The 21,838-nt window shown below is 39.4% G+C and overlaps 1 protein-coding gene across 2 annotated transcripts in view; it reads right to left on the bottom strand.

Annotated features, from left to right (window-relative positions):
• Positions 1-1,372: 1,372 nt before the first annotated feature.
• The window catches only part of sntg1 (syntrophin, gamma 1), a 30,685-nt gene continuing 10,219 nt past the window's right edge, over positions 1,373-21,838 (bottom strand). Inside the window, exons 3-19 of one of the 2 annotated variants that reach the window (XM_031865280.1) lie at positions 21,416-21,465; positions 19,206-20,201; positions 17,114-17,170; positions 16,864-16,921; positions 16,731-16,774; positions 16,301-16,342; positions 15,874-15,976; positions 15,228-15,310; positions 14,795-14,925; positions 13,254-13,383; positions 9,618-9,656; positions 8,217-8,333; positions 7,138-7,209; positions 6,457-6,609; positions 6,182-6,274; positions 3,273-3,383; positions 1,373-3,146 (exon numbers count right to left, since the gene is read on the bottom strand). In XM_031865280.1, coding sequence (XP_031721140.1) covers positions 2,964-3,146; positions 3,273-3,383; positions 6,182-6,274; positions 6,457-6,609; positions 7,138-7,209; positions 8,217-8,333; positions 9,618-9,656; positions 13,254-13,383; positions 14,795-14,925; positions 15,228-15,310; positions 15,874-15,976; positions 16,301-16,342; positions 16,731-16,774; positions 16,864-16,921; positions 17,114-17,170; positions 19,206-19,319 — 1,530 coding nt within the window. In that variant the 5' untranslated portion in view covers positions 19,320-20,201; positions 21,416-21,465 and the 3' untranslated portion in view covers positions 1,373-2,963. The remainder of the gene's footprint in view (positions 3,147-3,272; positions 3,384-6,181; positions 6,275-6,456; positions 6,610-7,137; positions 7,210-8,216; positions 8,334-9,617; positions 9,657-13,253; positions 13,384-14,794; positions 14,926-15,227; positions 15,311-15,873; positions 15,977-16,300; positions 16,343-16,730; positions 16,775-16,863; positions 16,922-17,113; positions 17,171-19,205; positions 20,202-21,415; positions 21,466-21,838) is intronic. The other variant, XM_031865279.1, reaches the window with a different exon arrangement.

The raw sequence follows: 21,838 nt of genomic DNA, 5'->3' as shown, positions 1-21,838 counted from the left end.
CTCAGTCCATCTGTCCCAGCATAACCGGTCCACTCAGTCCATCTGTCTCAGCATAACCGGTCCCTCAGTCCATCTGTCTCAGCATAACCGGTCCCTCAGTCCATCTGTCTCAGCATAACCGGTCCACTCAGTCCATCTGTCTCAGCATAACCAGTCCACTCAGTCCATCTGTCCCAGCATAACCGGTCCAATTAGCTTCTCTGTCCCACTGAGGTCCTCAAAGTTTTCAAACATTTTGGCTGAATGAGGCTCTGCAGATATTTTGTTACTGTTATTGTCACAAACAGCAGAAAGTCCTCACACAACTCACTGAAGGTAAAAGTTAATTAGTACATTTAGAAATCACTGCTGGTGGAACATTTTTTTTTCCGCATTAAGCAATTAGCCAGACAAACGACGTGCACCTGTTGGTGACGCAACACATGGGTGTGTTTGATTCTGGTCGCTTAACGTGCTCACCGGGTGGTGCATGAAACCAACGATTAATTGAGGCAGATGCAACCTTTTTTTTTTTAGATCTATGCCAAGATACATTAATGCTAACCATAACCCATAATGATGTAATTGACACACATGGAGCTTCAAGCAGACAGGTGAACAGAACAGAGGCACCTGGAGTTTAAGACAGACAGGTGAACAAAACAAACACACCTGGAGCTTCTCTGCTGTAGCTGCCGATTCGTCTTTTGTTCCATTCTGAGTTCATCAGGATTTTTTCGTGTGATTTTTGGTTTTACATTGTAACAGACTTGACTTTCTCAGGAAACCCCCAAAATTGCATTTAACTACACTTCTTTTTGATACAATTATGGACCATGTCCTTAAATATCATCACTGAAATATCCATTTGAGTAAATTAAGTTATATTTTAAGTATGTTAATATTGAGTACAAAGTGTATTTCAATAGAATTAACAATTCAATGGTGTCTCAGAAGGGCAGTCAAGTGCACCTAAGTGTAGTCAAGTATATATTTCTAAGTTGTACTGCTTACATGTCATTCAAATGAATAGTTCGAAACGTTGAGCTTATTCCATCTCCAGTTAGACCACTTCTCAAGAGAGTATCAATCTTCATATCTAACTCTGAGTAAGACACCGAATTAGGGTAATTTTCAAAATGTCAATTTCTTTGAGTGCAGTCCAGTATATCTCAAGCTGTACTCCTTACAAGAAAATAGCAGCATTTAAGAACTGAAAGCATAGCTCCCTTTTGAGTACAATCAAATTAAGTTTTCACAAATGAACAATTGAAAAACACCTAAAATTGTGATTTCAGCTCTCTTCATGTTATGTGAACTGAACTTCACGTGTTAAATCAGTGAAAACCCCATACATGAAGAATAAAACCCGCCACAAGTGAGCCATGTTATAAAAGGTCTTATTTATTAATTTATCACACAGAATATTTGTTAATAAAACATCTGCAAAAAATAAAATAAACCTCACTCTCTAGATCCTATGATATAAAGGTATGCAACAGAGATCATTTTAAAGCACAAAAAGCATCACTCAGACTTTCTTTGCATAGACTGCACCACCATTAGTCTCCCTCAGACACTCATGTCAGCTTAACAAGGCCGCACAGTGCAGAGCACTTCACTGACCCCATTTAATTTGCTATCCTCTAGAGTTTACTTACCCATGGGCCTCTTCTGTTTGGAGTCTACTTTGTAAATGGAAGGTAAGAGCATGACTAATTGCGCTAATTGACCTGAACCCTTTTCGAGTATGATAGGTTAGTTGTCCCTCTGCTGCATTTATAAACAGTTTAATACAGAGAGAAGTTTAAAGGGGCATCCCGAACCTTTGGAGGCCACGACGCTACATATCTCGGTTCTTCACTGTGTTTTTTTCTTAATAGTCAACGGAAAGTTGTCATATTTACAAGCTGAAGTTAAAAAAAATATATTCCAAAAGACACCGATGCAGACATAATTCTTCTGGTCGAGAAGATGATGAAGAGAGCGCCAGGTTATGAGGTTTCCACCTGGTCGTCTCCGGTGCACATCAAATTAACAAATGCCATAATCCCTACACGTAATCCCTCAAGTAATCGCCATAATTCATAATTCTCTGAGTTCATTTGAATGTCAGTGTTTATTTACATAATCAAGTTTTGGGGAGAAAATGCTTTAACATTCTAAAAGATGTTTTATAATCGTGTTTGGAGTTGTATTGTCAGATTATAGTTGTGTGGTCCGTGATTTTTTTCATCCATACAATAAAAACTACGCCTTCATACACAGCCCTCTGACCTCAGCTTGTGGGTTTACGTCATAATCAGAGAACAATAAACGAGGTTACTCGGTATATTCGCGCACACACACACACACATCTAAAGCATTCATTTCATCCAACCAAAGGTGCCAGCAAACTTCTGTTTAAACTTATCTAAAATTCTGAATCAGATTTATGTTGCCATGGAGGTTTTAGTTGGGACTCATAAATAAATTGTACTGCTAATTCAAGTACGAATGTAGGTTCAATTCAAAATGAAATATAGAAAGCGTCGTCATATCAGTGTCCAGACAAATCCCCACAGAAGTTAAAGGCATTTGCTGTCTGATGAGAAACAAAAAGGCTCCAAAATCTTGAATAAAATCACATAAAAAAGCACGCTACCTTGAGAAAAGAACTGCATTTTTCTTTGAGATGTGTTGAGCATAAGGATGTCGGAGGATCAAGAGGACAATTTCACTTAAAAACATATTAGAATCACACATTTTGTGTCCACAGTCTCTTCGTGAAGTTTCTCAAAGTAGAAGTTCATGTTTAGGTCCACGATTATTCCAGAAGTCTGAGTCGTCTTCCACAATATCAAGTATATCGCTCCCAAAGAGGTCTTTTGTAATAATGTCATGATGTGATCACTGTTGAGTTCACCTGTCCACCTTTTTAGGCCACGGTTTCACAGCTTCAATGCAGCATCCGTTCAGAATGAGTCAGAGGAGAGCGGCCCCTGTCAGGTGGCGTATTTGAGTTTAGGTGTCTGTGAATTACATGACATACTGCAAAGGGAAGAAAACCCGGCGGTCGTCGCGGTGCCTTGGCTCTCCACAAAAATCGGGTCCAGGCAAGCGACTTTGGCAGCAAAAAAAGCGTGAATACAATGAAGCACGGCGAAGAGGTTTGAGAACTCCAGCTCCTAAAAGACAGAAGAAAAAGAAACATATGTAAGTCATATGTCTTTCAGAACTTTGTTGCTTTGATCGTCTTGTTGAATAGCCGTTCCCTTGACATGCAGCATTAAAGTTCTCTCGAAGTGAATTACCTTTGCTTCAATAGATTTGGAGTCTTGATTTTGGAATAAAAACTTGATCTTGCTTTTTCCATCATCAGATGATCCTTTAAGTTGGGAGAACTTGTATCTCCACAGGACAGCCTGAAGAGTTACAATCACAAAGATGAGAAGAGTCTTACTTTAACTAAAACAACAACAACACAACTACTGAATTCCTTCTCACTATTTCATGAATAATAATAAATTAGCATGGACAGTGATAAATGGAGCATGTGAGCAGATAGAAGCTGTTGTGAGATAGAAACTTGTTATTTCCGCCATTAGGCAATTTAACTGAATAAACAAAAAGCTGCACAGTGAGCCAGTCCGACTCCTGAGGTAGACAGCTGGCCGCACTTTTTACATGAATATGTATCTGTAACTGTTCCCGCCCCTGTTATTATTACTGTGACACCAATCAGATTAATTACGGCATAAGAAATAATGTTTAACGTGCCGTACACAAGAAGTCTCAGTGTTATTTGGCACACACACAAAAAAAAAAAATTCAAAATCAGAGCAGACACATCAGAGTGCAACAGGAAGAGTGTCACCTCTCCAGCATTCCTTTAAAACCCACTCTGACTCTGACAGAGGTGACGATATCACCACCTCCTTCATGTCAATCACAAGCACCTACTGTAGTATTATATCTGTACTGTGGCCTACGGCGCATGGAAAAATGTTCATTCTGTTTCCTCATAGGATTAAAGTCTCATGAGATCTCTGCTCAGATTTATTTCAGTTAAAGTAGGTGTTACGCTATCTTATATTTCTACTTTACTATATTTTAGAAAGAGCTATACTCACTGTATTTCACTACAGCTACAGGTACTTCTTATTCAACATATTAGGATTTCACATACAATTATTATTGATACATTGCTATAGATTAAATCAGCGAACACAATAAATGGATTAAGATAATTTAGCTCACTTCGACCAGCTCCATTAAACTCTAAAGTCTTAAACATTAATGGAGCAGTCAGTATTCAATATTATAATATACAATGATATAACACTGACAGCGGCCATCCTCCTGCATAATAAGCATTTTTACATTAGATATTGTAGGAGCTCCTTTTTATTTGTTTTGAGTATTTGATTTGTTGGAGATATTCGCTTTATAAGTATGCAGTAAGGTATTGTGTGTTCTTTTGCTTGGTATTTGTTTAGATTATCATGTTTTGTAAGAATTATCAGCACTATGGGCACCAGGCTCAGGTTTTGTACAGGACCAGCATGCATCTGGGATTTTTTTACCAGAGCAAGAGAGGATTTCCTTGTTTGCTAAATAAAGCACAGAAATGCCAGAATATTTGAATCCACAGTGGCTGTGTTTGCTTATGTTCACTCTGGTGCACGAGTGGCCTTTTGATTTCAAATCTGATCAAAGTTTGATTTTGATAAAGAAAAAAAAGCCATCAAGCAAAAATGTGAATGCTGGTCTTTTGCAGGGTTTCCCACTGTTTTCTAGAGATCATTTTCCAGGACTTCTCCAGTGATGATCTAGCATGGCATGACATGAATCACTGCATACACTAATATGTTCCTTTCTGTAGAAGTCTGATATAAAAGATGTGCAGTCTGTGGCTATAAAGGATCTATGAAATCATCTCTTACACGCTTAGAAATGACTCATCCACTTTATTCTACCGTTCGAAACAAGTTGGGAAGAAAGCCACGTTAGGTAATGCGACCAGACTTGGAGGGGGGGGGGGGGGGGTTCACAGCGCTTCCACAACATAACTGAGAGCAGCCTGTTTATCTATTTATGTTCAGGATTATATTAACGTTCAAATGGTAGTTTGTGAATTATTTTAGCCTAGTTGTTTATTTTCAGCTCAAGGATGAATGTTGAAATCATATTCCAGGACAATGCATGAGGCGTTTTCAATGACAACAGGATGTGTGGGAACCCTGTTTTACTTGTATACTTTCCCAGTGTGGTATTGCTACTTCTACTCCTGGGTGAGCCAGAGACTGTCTTAGAGAGATCTTAACGCTGGACAGGTCCCCCATCTACACCGACAGCAGCTAAAGGAACCCACATGTCTTTGGACTGTCAGAGGAAATCACACACATGAGAAGAGGAACATGCAAAGTCAACACAGAAAGACCACAGTCGGTCAAACTCAGAGCTGTGCTGTGTGCTTTTAAATATTGTAAAAAATGATGAAATACATGTCTGATCATACTGTCATCCTTGTTATATATGTTTTGTTTTTTCATGGTGTGCCTTATAAAGTAACGTTGCTGATTTTGATAAAAAGACAAAACAAAAATAGAGCCATGGTACATCTCACTGGGTCATGAGCCAGCAGATGCATCTCCACAGAGTTATACCCGCGCTGTTTCTGGTTGACACTAATTCTTACATGCTTTTTGAAGTTTGCCAATAGCAGCTTTTAATTACAGAGTAATACCGCCAGTGTTTGGTCTGCGATTGCAGTTTACACATGGACTGTGTTTTGTGCATTTCTCTCCATAAACAATACGCTGGCAACATTTGTATTGTCTTTGGGAGACATTGTTGCTTCACATTGCAGGAACTAGGGCCAAAATCTTGGAGAACAATATGGCAGTGTCTGGTGTCCTGCTCATCCACATAATGTGCACATGTGGAGTAGTCTGCACAGCTCTCAGACCTGGGGAAAGGCCAAAATGAACTGCGGGAGGGAGTGAGAGCTTTGAGCCGGGGTGAGGAACCAGCCGTCAAAACAAATGTGCTCATACTCCCAAAATGCACACAGTGCAGAATAAGTAAGTAGCACTAGAAAAAAAGAAAAAGAGAGGCTGAGGCCTCGTGATTAGTTTCATCACACTGTGTACAATACGGTATCTCCCACTGAAAGATCCTCTCTTCCATATTTTTATTGATGATAAAGTCTGACACTCACCTTTGAAGCTGCATCAAAGCAGACAAAGCCCATGCTGAAGTCCACTGTTAGTCCCATGAGGTGGCTCTCCATGATGCAGGCATATGTTTTACACTACAGAACGGGAGAACAAGATGTTACCCAAATGAGCTACACAAGGACACAAAAGCCTCTATATTTCCTGCTGAAAATATCATAAGAGTGTTATCAATCTCTGTACTAAAACGACTGAGCTGGAACCGTGCGCTAGATTAAAATCATCACAATTCCTTTCACGCTCCCTACTGTTCGGGCACCTGTATCCTCTCCACCTCCAGGAACGTGGCCATCTGAAAAGCCTTCTCCCAGATCAGCAGCTCGCACTCCAGTTCCACGCTGAAAAACATGTCCTCCCCGCTCTCCGTCTGGACGCTGAAGCAGTGCTTCCTCTTGTCCAGAAGGTCATTATCCTAAGATAAGACAGTACGGCTGCCATGCTGATCAGGTACAGATGGGCAGAGTGACGCGGAGATAAGACAAAGCAACAGCAATGCAGTTTCCTGAAGCTCAAGGGAGGTTTATTTACTCTGGAGACTGCAGACTGTGGCTTTAAGAGCACTTGAATTATTTTACTCCATATAATCAACACTTACATGAATGTAATGCATATTAAATGCAAGCTGAACAGTGCAATGTTCATAGTATTGTGTAACGGGTGTGAATCTATATGAATCAAATTTGCCATCCTGAGTTTTTGAGATAATAAATTGCAGATAAATTCTCACAATAAAATTCAGAATGACCTCCAACCTGCGGAGAGTGAACAATGAAATCTGAACCTTGAGTGTCTGTGGGATTGAAGTAGAAGACATGCAAATACATCGGTGGGTTATATAAGTGCATTCCTCAGTTTTCTGCTTTATATTCTCTCAATGCATCCAGTGCGAGGGGTTGCTTCTCTGAATGCTCAAGAAATGGAACCGAAGCGGCTGCCTTACCTTTAAAATCTTGCACATTATTTCGTACACAGTAAAGCTTTTCTCTGCTCTGGTCCAGTCCCATGTTGTCACCTGAAAAATGTCACATACATTTTGATGAGAAGACTATAGCTCAATTGAAAAGGGAAATAAAGCAGAAGAACTGTCCCTTCAAGCGAACCGATGGAAATACTTTCAAATAGAATTACAATTTACCGTTGTCTAAACCCGACAACACAGATTGATGTCATTGATAATGATGTCAAGGTAAGTAGGTCCGCTCTTATTCTGAAATACGACTGAATACAACTAATGTCAATCAAATATTTCTCAAAATCAATGAATCAATACTGTGGAGTACACTGAATTTTGTATCTGAGCTTGTTAATGATAAAATGACAGCTTGTTAACTAATGTTGTTTTCACAATATTTTTCAAACCCCGCTATTTTTCCACACCTCAACTTAATCAAAAGTAGCCCAACTGGGCGGAAACCAACCCAATCTGTCAAACTGTCGCTCTCTTTATACATCCAGCGCCTATTTACAGTTGCTAAGCTTGGGGGCGGGGTTTAGCCAGTGGTCAATTATTAATGAACGTTGTGGATTTCAAAACTGTCATCCTGCCATTTGAGGGGAAATATTCCTTAAACTGTAAGTAACTAGTCTTTCGTGATGAAGAAGCTTGTCACATCGCCTGAACAAGCTTCTATATACCACCATCCACTCACATTAGCATATCCCATTTATATGAGCACATTCAAGTTGAGCGGGCAATTCCAGTTTTCTATCAATCTTTTCTCATCTCCAGCACCATCAACAGCTTATCCTTCTTGTCATAATCACGTAAGTGGCTGGCAGAATGTAAACAGATTTAATGATCATCATCAATCAAGAGGAAGATCAATGCAGCACAAAGGACTATGAGTGAGCTGCTTCCTTCTTTTCTTTCCAACAGGAAAACATTTTCTCCTTCAACAATACATTAACGCGATATGAAAAATTTCACGCAGAGTTCAACGACATTCAATTCAAACACGTACTTCTGATGGTTTAAAGAGGAAGTTAGTCAAAACAAATGGGGATCAAGTGAAAACTTACAGGAGGTGCTGAAAACTTAAAGAGTGAGGAGCCCCGCAGAGCGAGGAACTTTGGTGAATACATTCGGTCCTGAACGGAGTCCTGCTCCTTCTCGTCGACCCAGCCCATGTAGATAATCTGTCAAACAGGGAAAAAGAGACGTGTGAGGGATGTGGAATGTATAAAAGGGATCATAGGCAAAAGTTGGGGTGGATACGGAAAAAACTCAAATGTAAATTTATGTCACGATATCATAATGCTTCTCTCCTCTGCCGCTTTTGTTAAGGGGTGAAGTATCAACACTACTGATACTAAGCTTTGTTTTCAGAGGCAATACTGCATCAATAGGATCAACACCAAATAAAATGCATGGTGTCATGGTGAAGACTGTTCTTAGAGGATACTGAAGAGTCTCTGCGTGGTTTTATAAGCTTGCATGCGTGCAGCAATCATGTCATTGGTTCAAAGGATTTACGCAATGAAACATTGTTATTCAACAATAAAAATGTCTTTTGTTTTAGCATGTATGTGATTAATTAATTAACATAACTTTACCGTTTCCACATATTGCCCAAGACCAGGTTTTCTAGCTTTAATAGTATCAAACTTTTGAAGAAAAAAAAACGTCCTCTCCAAATGTTAACTTGATGCTTATTAAGTCAGAAATATTCAACTTAATTGAGAAATACTTGTGAAACAAAGCTCTCAGGGGCTTTAAAGATAAACCATTCAGGTAAAAATCCAATATTGTCACTCTTGTAACAATAGGTACTTAAGACGTAGCTAAACAGTATAAACAGTATGTTATTGTCATATTGCCCACATGAAAGTTAAGTATTCAGGAAAAAACAGATGGGAAGAAAGTAAAGCAAATGTTCTGAGACGTGATTTCAAAAATCAAGTTTATCTCAACATCAGTACTCATTCAATTCTTTACCAAAGTAAAATGTTTGCTTGCTTTTCTGTTTGGAGTTTTTTCACTGATGGCAAAACAAGCGAGTGAAAGATTCGGGACAAGTAGTCACGTCTCATGCCGCGTTCTTTCTTAAAAGAATTGTCAAGTGAATTCACATGTTTTTCGTGCGGCACAAACCAAAATAAATTAGTGACAAAAAAGGAGCCCCACCGTCGCATTAAGTCCCCACGTTCAGACTGAGAGATGACACTGTAAGTTAACTGAAGGCACTCCGGTTGTTTTCTGATCATTTCTCAGTGGATGGGTTTTAATGATGCAAACATTCTCCTCGTGTTGCAATAGTTGGCAAGATTGTACTGTGCCCTTTCTGTGACTGGCTGACCTGATTAGATTTACTTGTGAAGTTACAAGATGAGGATAAAATGCACAAATTAAAGTCAGCCCAAGCAAAAATAAAATCTAAACAAGCAGCAGGGGCTCAACTGCCGCCTGGAGAAACGTCTTACCTGCTGGTTAACTGGAAAATTTCGGTTAATCTTCTTCACCTGTTAAATTTAACAAGAACATCAATATCTCATTAAAACATCTTCTGCTAACAATCAGACACCAATTACTGGCAGAATATCAAATAGGTGTGGGACCCCATGGAGACTGTGTTAAAAACAAATAAACCATGAATCACTGTATCTGTGCTAACATGTTAACCACAGCACTGAATGAATACTGTTAGAGCTACTTCATTTATTCAATGCATGCAAATTACAAAATGAGATAGATAGTCATTTCCACAAGGACCCAAGGCTCTTCCTAAAAAAAAAAAGAAAAAAAGAAATCCATTTAAAAAAAATCCATTCTCTCTGTGATAATAAAAGCGGGGAAACTACCGAGAGAGCAGTCAAGCTTTAAATTAAAACATTCTGCTCAGATCACAGGTATCACTTGCTCCTAATCCTATACCGTACTATCAATATAACTCTTTCTTAGCAGCAGAACACCAAATTAAGCCGTCCAGACCTGAACCCGTCCTCCTATAGAGGCGAGTCACTGCTGCTTTATTCGAAATGTTTGGGTTGAGATGGGTTTTTCCAGCGGAGGAACTGAAACGAAACAGCCAGATATAACTGTCAAGATGTGAGCCGGGTTTGGCTATTTGAGAGCAGAGACCGTTGGTTTGTTCACATTCAGCTGCTGGTTGTTGTGACCGCCCACAGCGACAGCAGGTCCTAACCCACCTCTGACACCAACAAGGAACTGTTGTGGCGTCCAGTTCTTTAACTTTCACAACAAATCAGGCAACAAGTCAGTCCAAAAATACACGCAGGAGAACTTTCACTGGAGGTGAAATGTACCTAAAGTAATGTTTTGAGTAATTGTTGTGCAGCATATTTTTTACTAATGAAAAATCCTTGCTTTTATTCCATCACATTTGGATGTATTCATCGCTCTACTTTTATCTATTTTATTATGCATCCATGAGGTAGATCAGCACTGACTCAGCACAGGGGACTCTGTCCAGTAGACAAGCTGGTCCCAGGTCTGCTGCCGCTCCTAAATGCTCCTGCAGCCACGCCTCCACTTGACTCTCTGAAGCCATGGCCTTGATAAAGACTCAAATTATGCACACGGAAAAAAAACCCCGAGACAAACTGCTTTTATTTCATGCAGACATGACTGATGTGTTTCAACCACAGATGGTCTTCCTCAAGTCAAAGTGAAGAAGTGAACACGTCTGTATTTAAAACGGAATTACTGAGGAAACATCACAGCATTATCTCCTAATTGGCCTAAATGAGTCATCTGATAAGAGACTGATGTGTTATTGATGTGCTCTGTGGCCGTCTGTGGTGGGACCTGGGACTTAATAGACACAGTCTATTATGCATATGATTTATGATTTATTTACCAAATCATAATATAATATAGGACTCAACAAGCAAAGCATGTCATTTGAAAAAAGATTGTTACTTATTGGTGTACTTAGAGTACAATATCAAGGTAATATTTTGTGATAACACTTGAGAGATTCAGACTGGTATATACAGTGTCATTTCATCACAAATTGTAAAAGTATAACATTGATGCATCTTCCTGTCCAGTAATTTAACGGCATTTGTTCAAGACAAATGGTGAAATATTTTACGACAAACTTAAATTTTATGACAGCTATCAAAGAAAGACTGAAGCAAAGGATGATCTTACTCTTAATTATGTTCCTGGTGTTCTTATATTTTATCATTTCTGTCCATTTCTACATCTCATTTGTAAGGTTTCCGATTTAACAAGTGGGGCTTAATCATTCTAATAAAAAAAAAAAAGAAGTCTATCTATGAATATTGAAAAACAGGTGAACACTTGCTAAACCAAGCCCCTGACATATTCTCTAGTTTTACAGTTTTTTTTTTTTAAGGTCTTTGAGGGACTCTGGCTGATCCTAAGCCTAATAATTCAATCAATAAAATCACTTTATTTGTCCCAAAAGGGCAATTAATTGAGCAGAAGTGAAATTAAAACATAAAGCACACAAACAAATCACATAATAATCAAAAGACACATTATATGTGTATAAGACACAGACATTTAAAAAATAGTTATATTTGGAGTACAAAATATGAAATAATAAAATATTATGTTATAATTGACACCCTGATTGAAGCAATTTAGTTGAATGATAGTGAATAAAAGTTCATCTTATATCTGTTATATTGGTCCAGCACTTTGGTTCAGACTGAAATATCTCAACAATTACTGGACATTTAAAGTCACAGGAAGATAAATCCTCCATGACTTTTCCTTTAATGCCACCATGATTGATGATACTTAGCTTAGATTATAGCTTTGGTGATTCCTTCACTTTTCAGCCAGGGACAAAATCTATGCTTGACCAATACTTTGGTTTATGATGAAATACCTGCAGAACTAATGACATTCTCATCAGCCTCAGCTGTGCTTTGTGTTTAGTGCTAATAAGCAAATGTAATCATGCCAACACTCTAACCTAAGATGGTAGACACGGTAAACATTATACCTGTTAGCATGCTAACGTTAGCATTTAGCTCATAGACAATAAACAATCTCCTTTTTTAAAAGTAATGCAGGTTCTTATCTGAGAAATACTGAAGCTTATTAATAATCAACATCATTACTGGGTCAGCGGTATCGATATCATAGTGCCTTTTCAATTAGACATCTGTTTTTTTCATCAGAAATCTTAATGTCCTTCATCTAGGTTGCTATAGTTTACTCACACCCCTCAGTAAAAGCAAAGGCCAGAGAATGAGAAATGCTCTCTCCATTGTTGAGGCCATTCTGGCAGTGAGTGATCAGCGTAATGTTCAGTACGTCCCTCACTTCATCCACTCCAATTAACCAGGCCTCCATTATTCTCTGGAGACCCTCTCTCTCTCTCTCTCTCTCTCACACACACACACACACACACACACACACACACACACACACACACACACACACAAAGCCTCGCCAGTGGACACATGATCATTACAAATCCCTGTTTTCCCTCCATGTCGCATTCATCTTCTCTATACTGACTGGTTACATATTTCTAGATAGCAGACTCTCTACAATATGTAGCATATAGTGTGCTGATTGGAAATACACCTAAATATGCTCATAAATGTGTCAAAATCAGACACTTCTTGACGGGTTTTGTATGATTCACTGCACATGATGGAGCTTGTTAGCAGTGTTTGTATTTGACCCCTCTCCCATCTCGCTGAGCAGCATCACCCATCTGGAAACACGCTTTGGCTTTTTTCCCCCCGACAATAGGCTCACAACAAGAGACAGACACAACACTGTTGTTATTTCTTTGTTTCTTGCTGCCTTTTGCTATCATTATTGTTCAACGTATTATTTTGAATTATAGATAATAAGTGCATGGGTTTGGCTGGAGGGAGTAAGTGCAGCGGAACTGCTGTTGTTGTGACCCTGGGCTCGTAGAAATAAGTGTGTACTTTACTTATAGAGTGAAAAGACATTAGTGTGTGTCTACTTAATGCTGTGACATTTGCAAAAGGGAATCTCAGACAAATTGAAACTCTTCTGCATCAACTCCCAACCCAACATGTTATTGGCTTACACGGGGGACAGCGAGAGGCTAACACGGGTTATTATTTCATACTCACATTGTGCTTGGTGAGACCGGAAACGTTGCCGGCTATTGCCTGAAGCCAGTCCAAGCAGTCCTCCGCTGTGGGCAACTGTATAACTCCGCTGCAAACTCCGTCCACAGCTATGACTTGGAAAGCATTTATCCTGAAAGAATTAAGAGAAAAACAAAAAGATTACGGGGTGATTCAGCATTGATGAACTACAAATTACATAACGAAACTCTTTTCATTGATTTAGTATGCTCAAGGAAGCAATCGCTTTCCATTTATATCAGTAGGGGATGAGAAACTTACTTGCGATATGTAATCTTTCTCAACTTTACTTTAGTTTCGGGTGGTCGAAGCAATTATTCCATTTCATTTCGTCCCAGCATGCAAAACTCTGGGCAGAAACTTTGAAAATTCACACGTAACATTTTTCATCTAACATCTCAGTAAGAAAAAAGTGTTTCACAAACATGTTGAACAATTAAAGTATATGGACTCATGTGTCTGGAAATAAATGTTGAATTCCTTTGGACCTGCAATAACAGATTTGTTTGGCCACTTTGGTGCAATGTGAACACAACACTGACATATTATCCCCTTTTAGGTTGACATAGCAAACTTGTCTGCAAACAGTTATTTGCAGCTTATTTACACATCCAGTCGTGTTTCTGGCCGACTGAATGGGGAAAAATGTGTCTTTTTAAGTGCTAACTGCTCCACTATGTTCACCAGTTGGTTCTAACGGCTGTCTGGTACTGACAGGTAGTGTATTGTAGGTTTTTTAGCTTTTGATGCAGTCACACTATGAAAGTGGTGAGAGAGAACCAAAACAGAGACGTTGCAGCCGGACAGCTAAACAATGAGCTGAAACACTATAAAGCTCCGGAAATGTAAGGGGAGCTGCAAATTCAGGCGATAATTCTCAGATGGTTCATCACCATGAGCGACCCCTTTCACATTGTCATCTGATATATCGTGATCATAAAAATTATGATCATAGCTGCTTTTAATGTAATATATGATTTTCAAGTCAGCCTACTCACAATTCCATAACTAAAATAAAAATAATAACGCAAACAATTGTTACTCTGATATGTTTTGAGTCTGATGTGCTAAAAGATCCGAAGATAAAGTGAACACTATTACCCACTTCATGTCCAATCAATCTAAAACCGTGTAATACCCATATGCAATTTTCAGTTAATGGGCTAAAACGTGCCAAACCATTAAGAGACAATCCACTAGATTGCTGTTTCCATCATCCAGTGTAGCAAAATGAAAATGTATTTATTGACAGCCAAATGGCTTATTAAGTCGAGCATCCACTGTTCAGTATCTGTCCTACTGCAGACTATATTTTGCTTATCTGATTGTGTTGAAAGAGAATAGACTAAATAGGCTTTTTGTTACAGATGAAGGATGGCAGTCTGCTCCATTTGAAAACCCCTAGGCACTTAACAAGTAGGAGATCTTCGCACTGCCGGCCTGTAGAGCCTTACAGGGAGAAACCGGCTCTGCAAGTGAGAACTGACACCACTGACCCTTCAAGATGAACTCCCGCAGCTCACCTGCAGACGTCAGAGCCCGGGTTGTACTGCGACAGGCGTGAGTGAAGCAGTGGAATAAGGCGCAGGTCCACCCATCTCTTCTCCCAGCGAAGCCCCGGGGACGTGGGCCAGGACGAGCAGGACAGCGTGTCCTGCAGAAGTGTGAAACGCAATTTAGAGGAGCTTGTCGCTTCCCACCTTGCACATTTCAAACAATCGACATACGAGAGCTCTGCTGTTGTTGCTGCATGTGCACAGGCAGGCCCGGTGAGCGCGTGCTGCAGAGGAAGGCTGATTCACCTTCCACAAAAGATAAAGATAGAGCGTCCCGATTATCAGCGAGCAGTGACAGTTGCATGGAAACAACTTTCTGGCACCGGGTACGCTGCTGCATGGTTACAGAGGGACATTTATAGAATCAGTCAGTCAAATAAGAAGCTAATGAATAAAGTACCGTGTTGTTAGGATGGTAGTTTAAGTGCAGGCCGCTATCGCACAGAGGAGAGGAGGTCCCACTACTCTGGTCGCTGGGGATGCCTGAATGTACAGCAGGGACACACGCACACAAAAAACAGCCAATGAACCCTCCAAACTCTGAGCAACACCACCATCGATTTCAAGGTTTCCAACTGCAGTAGATCACGGATATCAACAGAAGTGTGTTACTTTGTTCTCTCCTCCAGTGTGGGCTCCTGCTCTGTGCCAATTTGTATTCAGTTGTCTGGTTGGATGGCCAGTCAACCTGGCCTATATACGCGTATGAAAGGATTTTATGAAAGCTTTCATGTCTGTTGACGAGGCTGAAGCTCTCCTTTGCAAAGAGCAATCAATTGCACCACAATGGGCAATGTCAATTCTTTCAGTTTAGTCTTTATCTCCCCCCTCTCTCTCGCTTCCTATCTTTAGCAAAGTGAAACAACTGAATTTATATTTTTTATTCTCAAAGTGGCTCTTCATTACAGTTTATTGTCACCAGGACAACCAATTCTATTAAGAAATGAATACCAGCTATAAATACTCTTGATTCATTATTTTGAAGTGCGGTAACGTTAATTATAGGCCTGTACTTTAATTAGAGAGTGTGCGTAGAGGTTTCTTACATGTGCAGTCTTCACACAGGGGCAGTTTCAGAAAGGCTGGAGTCTTCTTTAGGAAAGAGACATTAAGAGTCACTTCTTCACCAGCATTTCTCAGAACCTGGACCTGGAAGGTAAAAACGCCAGGAATATCTTTCTTTTTTTTTTTTTTGCAGAAGCTGAGAACTGCGAGGTTTTCTGCCGATCGCTCGCTGTAATGAAACATGTTGCGCTAACGTCTCTCTAAGAGTGGAAATCCAAGATAAGAGATTTACACAGACTTACACACACATTTCTTGCAGTTACATTTAAAAAAAAAAGAAGCATGAAACAGAAACAATTGGCTTTACATGTCAAAAAGATACAAATCCTTAAGTGAGACAAGATAAGCTGTTGAAAGAGCTGCTGCTGTGCGCCGTTGCAAAATATGAGATATGAGATGACAGCTTACCACTTCCTCGTGGCGATAACTTCTAACGTTTATTCCGTTTATCTGGAAACAACAGCAACAGGGTTACCCTAAATAATACTGCTGGCATCACATCACTGTAACTTCCATCTTCAAAATGATTAATGAGGAAAGCATAATAACTGTTATGGCATCTGCGCTGAAAACTGTAAACAAGAGAGTCACAACCACAGTCGCCATGAATACAGAGCGTCTCTGGCTGCCTTGTAAATGTTTCCACTGCATCAGATGCGCTGAGAGAGTTTTTCTTTTTTTGTGGATTACATGTAATAAATGAAAGATTGGGGATGAGAAATGTATCTATGGGGAGGCAATTTTGTGGACATGTGGCTCATGAATTATTAAAAAGACAGTGTGTGTGTTATTTTGCAGAGTAGGATGAGGTGTATAAACAAGAGCTTTGGCATTATACCTGAAGGATGCAGTCTCCAATGAAAAGCAGCCCAGAGAGCTCAACTGGAAATAACAAAAATCACTTTAGTAACAACAAACTAAGGGAGGGAAATAGAAAGAGTTGTAGATCTTTTGCAAAAACAACAGCATACCTTTTTGTTCTTTTGATATCTTTGATATTACAACAGGGATTTTATGCTCTGCTCCACCCTAAGGACAAATCACATTACATTGATGAACAAAAGAAACACAAACACTCGAAAGCAACTCAATTTTCCCCGACTCAAATCCCTCAGCTAACTCTGTTATTTCAGTTTGACAAGAAAATGATCAATAACACTTGTTCGGACTTAATTTAAAGCAGTTGGGACGAGCAGCCTAATCAGATGGGATCTACATTACCTTGATGCTCAGGCCAAACCCTCCAATTGTCTGCCTCCTGATCGTTACAGTCCTTTCCTGGAAGAGATTCAGTTAGAGCCGAGAAATGAGTTCAGACTGATGCTGAACCTGTGGGAGCTCTTACAACAGAAGTGGGGAGGGTTGCTTTTGTCAGAACTCAAATGAAACAACAATGAATTCAAATGGGGAAAGATTAAAAAAAAAACATAAAAACACAGTATCGTGTATTTTCAATAAGAATCACACATAAAGTAGGAAGCAGTGATAATGCAATATTATATTTTTTTACTTTTCTTGTTTGTTATACATCCAAGCCTATACGTAAGACAGTTTTGACAAAGTAGTGGTGGGTAAATGTAAAATGACAAAAATAAAGTTGATTCTTTTCTTGGCTGTCAGCACTAGGTTTATAGAAAATGCAATGTTTCAGTCATACTGCAGACCTTTGCCAGGCAGGGAATTTCCAATATGTAACAACAACATCTTTATTTTTGAGCCACAAGCTTCAACAACCAGTCAAAAAAGTAACAAAAACCTGAAACAATAACAACATAGCAAGACTTATTTACAAGATGTGAGCTTTGGACTGGTTGTTGTCCAATCCTCTTCCCCTTCTCTATTTCAACATCTCTATTTCAACTTATCTTATTCATAACAGATAATTCATTTTGTCTACTTTCTATTTAAGTCTATGGATCTTGAGAGAAATTGTTTTTCTCACATCAGGGATGTTTGGTTTTTTTGTTTGTTCATTTTTACAATTATTCATTCTGTAATTGTCGCAGGTATTTGTGACTTGACTCCTTTAGTGGTTGTTGCTGCCTGTGACTCTAGAATAAAGATGTTGTTGTATCATATTGGGAAGTTGGTGCCTGACTCTACATTTCAACATATTTAGTGCCGACAGTGCAGAAAGTCAACGCTTTCTTTTAAAATGTATAAGTGTAAATTGGTCTCCGAGGCTAAGGAAGTCTTCACTAGGAGTACCTTATATGCTATTGTTGTATTAATGTAACATGTCTTCTCGCTTTACGTTAATTAGTCATCATGTTTCAGAGGACACAAGTGCTTCCTCTGTTAATCTTTGAGGGTTTATACAGCAACATTACTGAATGAATAATTCCCTTTTCAGAGAGGTAACCTTCATGTATTGTGCAGTGCGTGTTACTGATTTCATTGCACTATAGTGCAAGGCCTGTTTAAACGAGCTGGTATTCTCAAGAACCGCTCATCCAAACCACTTCACACTTGATACTGTGCTTTCTGAGCAACACACCTGCCATGACACGATGCATCCCTTAGCAATGCTAGAGTATAATATATACACGACATAATTTGGGTGCAATAGCGCACACAATCATTTTATGGCTTCAAAAAGTAATAAATACGTCCCGTAGATTTCCGGTCTCTCTTTTTTCATCTGTTCTTGAACATACTGTAACAACGTATCATCATACAACTTATGATATTTATTGTAAAGAAAGCCAGCAACATGTGTCAGTTTCTGCTCGTTACATGCATAAACTTCCTTCTTCACAGGAAACAACTTAGTTAGGTTTAGGCAACAAAACAACTTAGTTAGGTTTAAGAAAAGATCATTGTTTGGGTTAAAGTAACTACAGACGTGACGTTACTAAAGTATGTGACAAATTAATTTATCATATTTTGTTTAATCCATCGCCCTTCCCGTTAGCCCCATTTTAAAATTACAGCACATTATTTTTTGTAGGTGTAGCTACAAATGCTGGATCAGCAAAGCCGGAGTATAGCAAGCGACGGAAAGCAAGCTGTACCCAGCATGCCGTTCGGTGGTGTAACAGTTAATAGGGGTCCCCTCTCAGTACACTACGCAGTGTGTGTGTAGCTTACATAACGCACTACTAATAAATATGTCCCATAGATCTGAAGGGTTGCACTTTCTCGGGTCCTTAGCAATTCACACCAAGTGTGAAGTCAATCGGATGAACGGCTGTTGAGAAAATCAAAGAACAGACACAGAGACAGACAGAGACTCCTTCCAGTTGAGTTAGATGAGCATGTGAAGTGTGGCACAGCGGCGTTTAGTGATTATGAGACAGACTGGGTTACTTACACTTGAATAAAAAGGCTCTCCTGACACACAGATGACATCTTGTTCTTGAATGGTCAGAATATCTTTGGCCAAGTGCAGTCGAATACTAAACGGCTCCTCATTACCTTCTTGCATCAAATAAATCCCAGTCTTTGTCTGCGAACAGTCAGAAAGATAAAATCATTCATCATCCCTCCATGACTAAATTAACTGGCCATGAAATGAAATGCTGTTCAGAATACTCGCTGCAGGATGAACATGGAAATTAGGATATAGAGCTTTGGTGATGTCTGTTATTTTCTATTTTACTACTTTCCTTGTTAATGCTAATGTTGGAATAAATAACCATATTCAGCACTTTGATTAATAAACACACACATCTATATATATAGCAGTTGTCCTATGTTTGTGTATATATATATATATATATATATATATATACACATAGCACAACTGCTGATTTATGTTTTCAAACAATGAGCAGACCCTCCGAGAGGCAGCTTTTTATGAGTCGGTTGCTTTGGATACATTCACGCTGAGAGAAAAAATTATATCATCTAATTTGTTCTACGTGTAACGCTGATGAGGATGATGGCAAATTAAGAACCTGTGAAATTAAGTGGCTGGAACCAAGCTCGCCCTCCACATTTGAATTTCCCTGCTTCACATAAGCAACTGTTTCCAATGATCCATTTAAAAACGTGCTAATCCGCATAAATTTGCATTCTGCGTATCCTTCCACCTCCCTGGCTAATTGCAATGCCTGTCCTGTCCTTGACTTAAAAAGGTCTGAATAAAAGACGCACCTTCACCTGACAAGACTGCTAATAGAAAATAAAAAGACACCAGTGTCAGCGTCCTTGTCACCTGGGATCCGCCGCTCATCAGTTAACAAGACAGATGCACGGTCGCTATTCTTAGCTCGAGTATCTCAACTGCAGGTCAAACTTCAGTTTATGGAGCATATTATCTTGCGCCCGTAATTAGGAATGTGAAGAAATGAGCCTCCGCCTGCAGCTGCAGCGTTGGAAAAGAAATGAAGGGCACATTAATTCACATTATTTGAAGTAACGTGTGTGCGAGAGTCATTAGCCGAGCAAAATGAGGGCAGTAGTGCCATAATTGCATATAGCTGGGTCACACAGCGTTTCACGTGGTTGAGTGTCGTCTGACCTGCTGTAGCACTTTGCATTGCACATAATTAACCTCATCTGTGATCCTATTGTATGTTCATCTATCACTCTCCCCTCCAAACATCCCTCCATTATTATCTACATCATCATCTCTAATCTGATATTGTGCACATGAGTATTTCCAATGCAGGATATGCAACGAGGATAAGTCTTTCTAACCCAGGGGAGTAGAAGGGATTGGAGTAGTGGAACTAATTGCCAAGGGACATAAATAGGGAGGCCCTTAAATAAAGAATCGTATTAAAAGTTATACTTTTTTAAGTTAATAGCATTATTAGAAAACCGTTGCTTCTGGCTAACTAAATAGTGTGTCAGATTATTTCTTGTATCTAAAAGAATATAAAGGCCTCTGGAGTTTTGCTGATGCTAAAGACTTCAGGTGAAGCCGTCATGTCATATAAAAGAAATGTAAGACTACAAGAAGAACAAAGAAAGCCAGGACAAAGAAATAAATCAAAGGGGAAGCAACTTGCTAGAAGTGTTAGGTTGCTGATAAATTAAGCAACACTGGTCTCAGTTTGACAAACAGCCACGAAAAGTGGATCACCTGCAGGTCCGTCATCCTCCCGTTACTGAGGATCCGAGTTCATAAAGCGGCTACTGAAAGTCCCTTCAATCAGTAATTTACTGCATTTTACACGGATAAGGAGATTGATGGGGATTACAGTGGTACAATACTGTACAGCGAAATATTATGAACACAAAACAAGACAAAAACATAGTGATAACTTTAAAAAGAAATAGAACATCATACAATTGTACGGAGCAGCGGCTAATTGGACTTTCTCTTTAAGAAGCCTGTTTCATTGTACTGTATGTGTTTACTTGTTGATTGCGTTATTTGTGCAGGTGTAACAATGGATGGATTGAAAGGGGAGGGGGAGCCTCTGAGGCTGCATATGCACAGGGCCACAGATTTATGTGCTGTCTGGCCGCATGCTTTCAGCGATGTTGTTTCAGGCCTTTGAAAATGCCACGGCTGTTTCTATAATCAGTCAATTTACTGTCAGAATATTACATTGATTGAATCCTACCAACCTCTTCATTTGAAGTCTTGAAATCCATGTGCTACTACGCAGTGAGGGATACTGCAACGGTGAGAAAACAAGATAGAGTTAGTCCGTGGAGAGAATTGCTTAATGACACGACCAACTCGCTGCAGCAAAAAAACGTACAGCCGATTTAAACTGGCATTGTTAGCAGGATCCCCATTTTCATTATAGTTCTGCCTTTCTCACATATAACTCCGAGATATGTGCCTTTTCTAACTCGACTTAAAAAAAAAAATCCCCATTGAGCAATCCCGGGAGAATACCGGAGACCATTAAGCGATGATGAATAATTCATTAGCAAAGGTGAGAACCCAGGTACCCTAATAAATGTTTCAATACTGAATCCACCGCTCCCAGAATTGAACTGTGTTGCTATATCTGATGCCTTGTCAGAGGTAAAACTGGGCCA

The sequence above is a fragment of the Anarrhichthys ocellatus genome, unplaced genomic scaffold (assembly GCF_004355925.1).
Source record: "Anarrhichthys ocellatus isolate YVR2014 unplaced genomic scaffold, GSC_Weel_1.0 scaffold32, whole genome shotgun sequence".
Classification (NCBI taxonomy): Eukaryota; Metazoa; Chordata; class Actinopteri; order Perciformes; family Anarhichadidae; genus Anarrhichthys; species Anarrhichthys ocellatus.
This window is presented reverse-complemented; position numbering and strand designations above follow the sequence as displayed.